The sequence below is a fragment of the Brassica rapa genome, chromosome A06 (assembly GCF_000309985.2).
Source record: "Brassica rapa cultivar Chiifu-401-42 chromosome A06, CAAS_Brap_v3.01, whole genome shotgun sequence".
Classification (NCBI taxonomy): domain Eukaryota; kingdom Viridiplantae; phylum Streptophyta; class Magnoliopsida; order Brassicales; family Brassicaceae; genus Brassica; species Brassica rapa.
In genome coordinates, this window is record NC_024800.2 from 7,018,495 (window position 1) to 7,029,525 (window position 11,031).

Here is an 11,031-nt window from a genome sequence, read left to right on the forward strand (position 1 = left end):
ATTTCTGAGTTTTTTTTAAAAGGTCTTGGCTTTTCTAGCTGGGACTTCTTTGTTGAAGGTGTAAGTATCACACAACACATTATCCGAATCTTAGTTGTACTCGCGGGACATTCTCTTCAAGCTTTTCCAGGTAACGACTTTCACAACATGTGTTCTTGATATAATGTGAACTTGTGCTTTGTTTCCCAATACTAAAGTATTTTGCTTTTTGCGTATTGTAATTGTCTCTCCAAGCCCGAATTGTCTCGAGTTAACAAGGTCCCTTTATCAGCTGATATTAATGGTGTAGCTCCATAAGTCTTTGTTTCTTTCTCTATGTTCTGGTTTTGAGAAGATTGTTATGTGCAACTAGCTACTTACATCTTTGCGTCTATCTTGTCCAACATTCAAAGAAGCTTCTACTCTTCAAATTTCGGTATGCAGTTGCTTATAAAGATTTATATGTGCTACAGATGGAATGTAGGTGACGAGATTTTGCAAGGACGAGAGAGCTCTTCTATAATGAAAGTGTTTCTTTTCACGAGACTAAAAAATAAAGTGTTTCATATACAAGATGGGAACTCCGACAATATGGGAGATCAACATTGAACTTTTGGGTGGAGCACAAATTATTTAAAAGACCAACAAAATCTTCCTTCTCATTGTCTTGTCGCCTTCTTCTGGTAGGTATGGGATCAATAGGAATTTCTCAATGCATCCACTGTTTACATAGCAAATAAAATGATTAAAATAAAGTCTCAGGAATCAATGATTATAAATCTCTAATTGCAGTTACTATAAGAAGAAACCAACCTGAGAGGAAGAAGATATTGGGGAACGGGGAACCGAATTGTGAGCACGCGGCACAGAGTATATTCTATCGTCGTCATCTACGTCATGAACCGAATTGTGAGCACGTGGCACAGAGTATATTCTATCGTCTTCATGATCCTCTGTTGCAAACTCCCTTAGCTTGCTCAGTGCAGGCAACAGAACGGTAGCAAGATCAGGTCTATCCCTTTTCCGCAGCTCACAGCACTGCAAAGCCAATTGAGCTAGCACCTGAGTCTCTTCTTCAGGCCAGTCTGATACTTTGGGATCCAAAACTTCTATGAGTCTCTTTTTCTCAAGTGCTTTCTCCACTCTATGGCTTAACCCCATCGCTGGCATAGCTGTGAGGATTTGCAGAAGCACCACACCGAATGAGTACAAGTCAGACTTCACTCCAAGCATTCCCGTTTGCTGGTACTCAGGGTCAATGTAACAAAACGTACCTGTGTTCAGCAAGTGGTCCATTGTTAGGAGATGGAAAGATTGGTTTTAAAAGGTAAACTGAAAGTACTTACCGGCTGCAGCTGTCATGTGATAATTGGTGAAGCTATCAGCAACAGCGGGAGGCACCAACCGAGCCAAGCCCACGTCACTGATTTTGCTGTTCAAATGTCTGTCTAGCAGTATGTTTGCCGGCTTCAGATCTCTATGCACTAGTGGCTCAGGTTTGGCCTGGTGAAGGAAAAGAAGTCCTGTGGCAATCTCAGCAACGATTCTAAACCGTTGTCTCCAAGACAGTGGAGGAGTGTTGTCTTTGCAGAAGAGACGATCTTCTAGCGTTCCGTTCTCCATATACTCGTACACAAGGCAGCCGTACTCGGGGCAAGCACCGAGGAGGATCACCATGTTAGGGTGTCTCATGCAACTGAGAACCTCAACCTCTTGTTGGAACTGTTTCAGGCCTTGTGAGACATCTGACTTCAAGATTTTGATAGCAACAGAAGTGTTTTCGAGAACGGCTTTATACACAGGTCCATACCCTCCTTCCCCAATCTTTTGAGCATCCGAAAAACCGTCGGTTGCACCTTCGACATCTCTGATGCTATATCTTCTGTAAGATACGTTGCTGGCCATGTCCTGTTCCTTGAATCTGGCCTGCATCTCCACCAGTCTTCTCTTCTGCTTATCCATTTCCGCAAGACGGTGCGCCAGTTCGGTAGCGTGGATCTCGCTCTGTGTTTTATGCTTATCCATCTCAGACATTGCCCTAAGCATATCCCTTGCTACCTTTGCTTCCTCCAACTTTATAGATTCGGCGGCAGCGCTTGGTCCTTGAAGATGAGGGGCCTACACGCATATTCATTCAGTGTCTGATAATTAGACACACATCTCTGGAAGGAAACTTTGTCAGTTGTGCACATGGGAAGAAGTAATCTTACACTTTCTCTGCCCATGGAAACATTATACTGTTGCAATTCGAGTCTCAATCTTCTCACCTCTGCTTCAAGATTATGATTCTGAGTATATTTATGCACATAGAACGGAAACATCTCAGTACCATGCACTTGACATTCAGACCAAATCTAACTTTTCTGAAACGTTTATTTACCTGTTCAGTGATATAACTTCCCCCAGAAAAGCGTTCCTCTCCATCGGCTAACTCGGACTACAGATTTCCAAAGAAAAATGTCAAACACGCCAGGTGGCAAAACGTGGTGAGAATGTTATACTAACCATGGATGTGGAAGAGTGGGAGCTTCCTCCATAGGTGGATCTTCCTAGGATGCTGTAGAAACTCGCATTTGACTCACCACTGTGACCGCTGGGAGAGAGTCCATTGCTAAACCTTGAGGGAGAACTCCTAATTAGAGAAGGCTTGAAATGAGCTGTAGGTGGAGAGAAACCTCCGTTTAATGCAGGAGATGACCTTCAAGAATGGCAAAAACATTAACCAGACAGAACCGGATGACAACTTTTTTATGTTTGATTAATGATTGATTTACCTTCCGGAATCACTGAAAGTGATGGAGCTTGCCGGGCCAGGATCGGATATGGCAGAGTGTGGGTGTGGTTTTGGAGGCTGGGGAGAATGTTGAGGTGTCTGAGGCCTACTCGCTGATTTGCTTGTTAATAGTTTCCCTTTAGACACAACAAAGACAGCACATGTATCTGGAGTTGTTTTAAGCAGGGTCCCTGGCACATCTACGGTCTTAAACTTCCTGATTTAAGACACCATCACAGTGAGTTTTTAGCAGAAGTTAACGCCAGGTTATATACGAGAGATTAAGATAGATACTTGAGGAAGGAGTTTCTTGCGGTGGCTCCAAGGACTATATTTGCAATGGAGTTGTTGTTGATGTAGTCAACAATTGCACTTGCTATGTCAATATCGTGAAGCAGAACCTCCTTTGCCATAATCTGTATAAAAAAACACACTCAGACTTTGTTTGTATAAATGTGAAGGAGAAGAGTGGATTGATTGATCTCTAACCCCTTTTCGAGCGCAGAAGCCTCTGAAGGGAAGGAAGAACTGATGCGCCTCTTCTTCGTTGTCTGCTTCTGTGTTCTCTTCTGCACCAATTCCTGTTTAAAGTTTTTCATTAGATGATGATAATGATATAGACAATGATGAGGATGTGGATGATGATGATGCCATTACTCAGTTTGGTTTGAACATGGAGAAGGATACAGTTTGGAGAATTGACAACAATATTCTCAACAGCCCACTTCAAAGCGTGTTGGCTGTTCTTGTCTTTGTCAATAGCTATGGCGGTAACCGCATTGCTGTCTTTTCCTTTAACTCTTCTTGCAGCCATCCTATTCTTTTTCCACCTTGAGAGAAAGAAATGTCAGAAACTTGTTTCTCAAGCAAACATATAAAGACTTTTAAGTCTCAGGAGGAAGAAACAAGGAGACCCGAATGAAAAGGGAATAAATAAAAGAACAGAGGAAACTGATTTGAACTGTTCTGTTTGTTGAGAAAATTCAAAGCTTTTTAATGGTGTTTGCAGTTTACTAATTATAGTTATTTCTCAACAGCTTTGAACAGTAAAAATGAACAGAGAAGCAAAAAGAAAAAAGAGAAGACTTTTTAAAAAAAAAATTTAGTTGACTCATATTTTTGGAAAATTCCATCTTGTAAAAATTATATATTTGGTAGACGAGTCTTGTGGTGTTCTGTAAAGATTAAGTTAATGATCTTTATCTTTAATAAATGCATAGAAAACTAAAGATTTTAGCAAAGTCTTGACCTTCTAAGGACATCTGTCTAGCCATTATTGAATATAGAAGAAAGCTTTAATTAATTAAATAATTGATTTGGATCAAACGTGTTAAGATCAAGGTCGTTGTCACATAAAGAATTTGGGATTCCTAATTATTCATTATTTTTTTTCTTTTTATTCTGTTTTATCTTCTTTTATTGTGGGGGTAGTAGCAAGAGACCATTAGATCCAGGAGAACCCATGTTTCGTTTTGGAAAGATAAAGGTTTCAACTTTTTGTGTGTGATTCATGAAACCCTCTCTGTTATTGTCCTTGCGCTTCGCTTTCACCTGATCCTCTGTTTCTGTTTTTGGATAAAGTTCCTAAAGTTTTGAGCTTTGTGTCCTCTCTTTTGGAAAAAAAGGCTGATCTTTTGGGGGGTTTGGTTTCTAATTAAGGGTCTGTGTGTCTGGTCTTTCTTGGTTTGGTGAGATCAAGAGCTATAGAGGATCTTAGGAGTGATCAAAACCCCACCAGATACAGAGGATCTGTCCCATAGATCCGTCAGATCTGTTCACCAAAGGTACGCACTTCTTCTTGATTCGCTACTCTTTGGCCAAGCTAGTGTGAGCTGAGTTGGATGTAGTATTATCACTAAAGACCATCAGACCATGACTTAGAGAAGAAGGAGTAGAAGAATATGAAGTTTGTGTAGCCGTTAAGGTGTGGTGGAAGTAGCATAAGAGTAGCTAGCTCATGGACGAGATTTCACCAGCAGTTGCACTGACTTTGAGCTTAGCCAACACCATGTGTGACTCAGGAATCTCGTCGACTTTAGATATCACCGAGATGAAGAATGTTACTGATGCAGTTGACATGTTGTCCCATCAGAAAGATCAAAGTTACAGTAATGGAGAGGTTGAACATATGATGGAAGACAAAACACTATCTGAAGCTAGATCCTTGTCTTCTGATTTAGGCGTAGCTGTCCAAGAATCAGAAGAAGATGAGGTATTAGTAGTATCTGATGATGCGACTATTATAAGCGAGGGTTTAATAGTTGTGAACGCTAGGTCTGAAATAACTTTGCCAGATACAGATAACGGGAGGGTTCTAGCTACGGCCATTATCATAAACGAGACGACCATAGATCAGGTTCCCACAGCTGAAGTCCTTATAACGAGTCTGAATCACGATGTGAGTATGGAAGCGACAGCTTCAGAGGTAGTCATTAGGTTGCCTGAAGAAACTCATCATAACGTTGCAAGAGGAAGCAGGAGTGTCTATGAACTTGAATGTATACCTCTTTGGGGCACTGTTTCAATCTGCGGTGGAAGATCTGAGATGGAGGATGCTGTCAGTGCTTTGCCTCATTGTCTGAAAATACCTATTAAAATGCTTATGGGGGATCATGAAGGGATGAGTCCAAGTCTCACACACCTCACTAGTCACTTCTTTGGTGTATATGATGGCCATGGAGGCGCTCAGGTATGCTTTAAGCGTTAATATTGATTTTAGCAATGTTCAAGAAATTGATAGGCGGTAATTAGACGCTTTATAGGAGAGTATTGATTAGGCGGGCGCCTAGACCAATTTTCTAAACGACTAGATCAATTTTTTAGATAGTCGGTCTAGAAAAATCATTTCCTTTGCCACCTAAACCGATTTTTAGAACACTAGATTTGATTTTAGCCTCTTCTTGAAGTCATGTTTTGTTGCCACTTGCCGTAGGTTGTATGTATTTATGATATTGGGTTTTACTGGAAATGGGATGCTTTGCAGGTTGTTATGTAGATATATGATGCCTTTGGTGGAAATGGGATTCTTTGCAGGTTGCTGACTATTGTCAAGATAGAATCCATTTTGCTTTGGCTGAAGAAATCGAACGGATCAAAGAAGAGTTGTGCGAGAGGAACACTGGCGAGGGTAGGCAGGTCCAGTGGGAGAAAGTCTTTGTCGATTGCTATCTGAAAGTTGATGGTGAAGTTAAAGGCAAAGTCAGTAGACCTGTTGTTGGTTCTTCTTCTGATGAGATGGTTCTCGAGGCTGTTTCCCCTGAAACCGTGGGATCAACTGCTGTGGTTGCTCTGGTCTGCTCATCACATATAATAGTCTCAAACTGTGGTGATTCAAGAGCTGTCCTACTCCGTGGCAAAGACTCCATGCCTTTATCAGTTGATCACAAAGTAAAAGAATCCTCCTTATCCTTCAATAATACACACGATCTGAGAATGTTTCTTTATTTCATATCCTCTTTTTGCAGCCAGATAGAGAGGATGAGTATGCAAGAATAGAGAGAGCTGGAGGAAAAGTTATACAATGGCAAGGCGCACGTGTTTCCGGCGTTCTCGCCATGTCAAGATCCATTGGTAGGTCAAACTACCTATTACAGTCTCTACAAAATCATTACTTTTCCTCAAGAGGATGTTCTCTGAATTTTCTTCAGGTGATGAATATCTGGAGCCATATGTGATACCAGATCCTGAAGTGACGTTTATGCCACGAGCAAGAGAAGACGAGTGTCTTATATTAGCCAGTGATGGACTCTGGGATGTGATAAGTAACCAAGATGCTTGCGAGTTTGCAAGGAAAAGGATCTTGTGGTGGCACAAGAAGAATGGAGCATTGCCTTTAGCTGAGAGAGGTGTAGGGGAAGACCAAGCTTGCCAAGCCGCAGCTGATTATCTCTCCAAACTCGCTATTCAGAAGGGAAGCAAAGACAATATCTCTATCATAGTGGTTGACCTGAAAGCTCAGAGAAAGTTCAAGACCAAATCTTGAAAACAGTGTACGCTCCAGCTCTTCTTACAATACTATATAATTTTTATTATTTTTTAATTTCCACAAGTTTTACATAAAAAATAAGAAGTGAAAATGTTGAAGGAGAAGAAGAATTAAGACCTTGATGATAGCTAAAGTCCATTCCTTTTTCTCATGGACTTGAATGTGTATGTTTGTTATGTATAAGAAGAATAGAAGAAATGTTCTTTTCTTGTCTTATAAAATGTAGATGGACATGTTGTGTGATATTTGAGATGTGGCTTAAGGAAAAATGAAACTGGAATTTATCTCTCATTAACCTTAACTAGAGATTTTTTCCGCGCTTCGCGCGGATTGTGTCTTATAAATTTATTTTATTTATAATATTATTTGTCGGTTTGTTTCTTTTACATTAATTTTTTGTTTTTCCAATGTTAGTTTTTCTTAATTTAAATTTATATGTTTATAGTTTTTCTTTTTTTCTGGTTGTAGATGGAGAATTATATTTTTTATTGATAGTTTTTGAATGTGACATAAACTTTTTGAAATTTAAAATAATGTTATATATAGTACAATTAACACACTAAAGAAGAGAAACATATTTAAGCACATTTTATACAGGTTTTATATACATAATTTTAAACATTATATATGTATATATTATAAGTTTGAAACATGTAAATGCTTTCTAAAGTTAAATACTTGTTCTGAGTTTACATAACTTATCGAAAGTTTTATTTTTTTTAAATTTAAATCACAGAAAAAAATCAAAAAGTCAGTATAGATGAGTTTTCTTGGGCTTTAAAATCAACACTGAAAATTTACATGAATCATATAACAACAGTTTTATAAACAACTCGATAAAATTTGACCGAGCCAAAGATTTTCACACAATATGTTCTTTCTTCTTCAAATTGCGAAGAACCTATAGGCACAAGAAAAAAATCATAATTTTTGTTTTCACTTATATAACATTTTTTTTCCTTTACACACGGAATTTATTACACTGCTATAAGCAATTGAGAACTCTATTCATATAAGATTCACATCTATGCATTTTGACAAAGAAGAATTTTAGCCATCTTTAGTTTCGAAATGAATCAACTTCAGTCATATACACTATATTTTCTCTATGATTCAAATCTTACAATTTTAATATATGTGCAGATTTCCATGTGAAAAAACACGCACGCCATCTATCGTTCAACCTATTACTTTTTCCAAAGTAAACACTATAATCCTCGTTTGGTTAGCTCCACAAACTAATCTCTTTGGATCAGTGTAACCTTTCAGAAAATGATAATCTTAACATCTTACAAAAAAAAAACAACAAATATTGACTTATTTATATGAATATATATTATTTTAAATCATTATAGTGGACGAAGAAAGCACCATAATTTGTACAACAAATTTTCTTAGATTCACTTCATCATATTCACCATTTTACCATTTTAATTACATAATTTTATATGAGCTTCTTCACCTTTCCCGGTTATTTTCTCTTTATTTATAACTACAATATAAAGTTATAAACTATATATATATTATAAATTAATAATTTATTTACTCTTAAAGTAACGATTAAAAATAGAACATAATTTAATATAGATATATGATTCTATTAATAAATTAGCAGTTACAAATTTAAAATTTTTAGAAATATCAAAAGTTTTATATTAGTTAATTATCTTCTAAATAACATTTATTTTTAATTCTTTTTGGATGAGAATATTTTGGCTGAGGTGGATAGCCTCAAAAGCCTTGAATTTAGTCCCTTTTATATAGTAGGATATTTATGTAATGTATCTCCTTTTATGTATATATTATTGTAATAGATAAATATTGTTTTAAGAGTTCTCTTGTTCTAACAGGGATGATGCTATAGACTGATCTATAAAACATAAACAATGCAGGTTTAGAGAGGGTGGTTCATGTAACACTTACAAGTCTGTTTTTTTTTTCACTAGGGAGCAGAAAGTAATAACTAATTGCATGAAAGACGTTAGAGCTGGGGACTAAAAGAATATTAAATTACCTTTAATTAATCAAACAGAAATCTAAATGCTGAATGGAATAAAGTAGCATAATATAAAGAGAGAATAATAATAGGAGCTGGTGCAAGAGTGGTGTATAGTCTCACTCAAACAAGGTCCTGAGCCAAAGCAAGGATCTTGAGCTGTTTTCTGAGACGCAGCTCGTGCGGGACAGGACCAAACACACGGGTACCAATCGGTTGGTAGAAACCACCCGAATAATTTTTCTTGGGTTCCTTAATTCCCAAAATAACGATGGCGTTGTCATCAAAACACACTTGGCTTCCATCAACACGCCCTTTCTGCATCTTAGCACGAACAACCACACCGTAGACGACATTCCCTTTGCGCACTTTACCTGTCCCTATAAAATCTTTCCAGTTGAACTTTTTACCTATCGGTACGGCATCATATTTCCCTTTCTTTTTTTCTGGTAATCCCTGTTTCACTGAACAAATGATGATATCGCCAAGTCTTGCTCCTTTCTTTCCCCTTAGAGATTGTATGCACACCACCTCCTTTGCACCCGAGTTATCCACCACTTTGAGTCTCGTTCCCATTTGAATGAACGTCCTTTGTTGCTGCTGCTGATGCTGCCAAAAATTGGAAATCATCATCAGGGGACAACACAGTTCACATGTTTTCTCTCATTATGTAAAAAAAAAACGTTTTATAACCAAGGTCAGAGGATATTAACCTGAGAGAGGGTGCTTCCACTCATCATTCCAGTGGATGAACTCATCAAACCAGAGAAGGCATTGGTAAGACCTCCAAGCAATGAACGTCCTGCTCATAATGTAGACCAATCATATCATGATAAATGAGCATGGACAAAAGTTTGACTCTTTGAGTCTACATTTCATGATAAGTTCTCAAAAGATAGGATTTTTTTATATATATATATTTTACCGACCTAACTCAGTAAGATGTAATGGCATAAAGTGTAGGTTTTGTTTTTCTTGGAAGAAGTTAACTTTACGAAAAAATAATACTATATAAAAACCATAATCGAATTAGCGACTCGCTGTATGAAAAAAATACGCAAGAGACGAATACGTTTTCTACCTTTGGTGAATCTGGAAACTAAAGCTGTCGCCATTTCTGCAACTAGAGAGGTTTAGATCTAAATGTTTTTGAGTGTTGTACACACAATTGTGCTTAGCTACTTTAAAAGGTGCCCGAAATATTAGGGTTCTCGTCACAACGATCATATCTAGGCTTTGTGTAATGGTTAAAAAGGGTTTTAGTAAAGTAAAAAAAAAAACAATTACATTATTGTCAAAAAGTGAACGTGTCGGAATTTATTAGGCTTGTCTAAAAATTATATGGGCTTTGCTCGCACAGGTTTCTCATCAAGTTATTTTGTTCGTCTAGTTCACTAACCAATAGGGGTGGGCATTTTACCCGAAATCCGAAGTGGCACCCGAACCCGATCCGAAAAACCCGAACCGAAATCCGAACCGAAGTAGCAAAATATCCGAACGGGTATTGAATTAGGAGAGATTGGATATCCGAACCCGAACGGGTAATATCCGAACCCGAATGAATATCCGAAAATAACCGAACATATGATAATTAACCTTATATTTATAGTTTACATCTTTCATTTTATATAAAATATTTATATTGATACTACACATACTTTAAATTCATATGATATACATACAATTACGTAGAAGATGATTTGCTATTCGCTTAAAATGCATGTCAAACTATTTATTTCAGCAATTAACAAAAAGTTACATCCAAAATTTAAAAACAATAACCAAATTAATGTTTTTTTAGTTTGAAAATATTATGTCCAAATCTATTAACCATGCAATCTATTAAAAATAAAAAATAGTTAAGTGAAAAGTTATATATTTAAATACAAGAAATTTGAGAAAATAAAAATTTTCATTTTTTTTCTTCAAAATCTAAATATCCGAACCCGATCCGAAATAACCGAAACCGAACTTAAAATACTCGAACCCGACCCGAAGTACAGAAATACCCGAACGGGTTCTACACCTCTATACCGAAATACCCGAAAATCCGAAATACCCGACCCGAACCCGAACGGGTACCCGAACGCCCACCCCTACTAACCAATAAGATTTCGTTATTTCATATTCGTTATTTTTTAAAAAATGAAACAAAATATTATCAAGTTATATTATATTTTTAAAATAAAAAGTAAAAAATAAATAAAATATAATAGTAGTTAGAATTAAAAAAATATATTTTTTTAACCTCATCAACGGGTTACTAAAACACTAAACCTTAAACCTTAAATCCTAAAT

At 37.1% G+C, this 11,031-nt stretch overlaps 3 protein-coding genes across 4 annotated transcripts; 1 reads left to right on the plus strand and 2 right to left on the minus strand.

Annotated features, from left to right (window-relative positions):
* Nucleotides 1-19: 19 nt before the first annotated feature.
* Nucleotides 20-3,892, minus strand: LOC103872540 (U-box domain-containing protein 35). 2 transcript variants are annotated; one of them, XM_009150961.3, is made up of 10 exons: nt 3,410-3,892; nt 3,242-3,333; nt 3,047-3,168; nt 2,754-2,969; nt 2,485-2,677; nt 2,360-2,416; nt 2,190-2,267; nt 1,326-2,097; nt 793-1,253; nt 482-700 (listed from the first exon to the last, which is right to left on the minus strand). In XM_009150961.3, the coding sequence occupies exons 1-10, from the start codon at nt 3,564-3,566 to the stop codon at nt 689-691; spliced, it is 2,160 nt and encodes a 719-aa protein (XP_009149209.2). In that variant the 5' UTR covers nt 3,567-3,892; the 3' UTR covers nt 482-688. The 2 variants fall into 2 exon arrangements, with proteins under 2 accessions (XP_033130086.1, XP_009149209.2); XM_033274195.1 differs by having other exon boundaries at nt 20-1,253.
* Nucleotides 3,893-4,203: 311 nt separating this feature from the next.
* On the plus strand, nt 4,204-6,979 carry LOC103872541 (protein phosphatase 2C 7). The gene is made up of 4 exons (XM_009150962.3): nt 4,204-5,441; nt 5,786-6,139; nt 6,217-6,322; nt 6,400-6,979. Exons 1-4 carry the CDS (start codon nt 4,710-4,712, stop codon nt 6,732-6,734), a joined length of 1,527 nt encoding a protein of 508 aa, XP_009149210.1. The 5' UTR covers nt 4,204-4,709; the 3' UTR covers nt 6,735-6,979.
* A 1,534-nt stretch (nt 6,980-8,513) lies between these two features.
* Nucleotides 8,514-10,230, minus strand: LOC103872542 (50S ribosomal protein HLL, mitochondrial). Its single transcript, XM_009150963.3, has 3 exons — nt 9,815-10,230; nt 9,447-9,535; nt 8,514-9,342 (listed from the first exon to the last, which is right to left on the minus strand). The coding sequence occupies exons 1-3, from the start codon at nt 9,846-9,848 to the stop codon at nt 8,857-8,859; spliced, it is 609 nt and encodes a 202-aa protein (XP_009149211.1). The 5' UTR covers nt 9,849-10,230; the 3' UTR covers nt 8,514-8,856.
* Nucleotides 10,231-11,031: the final 801 nt, after the last annotated feature.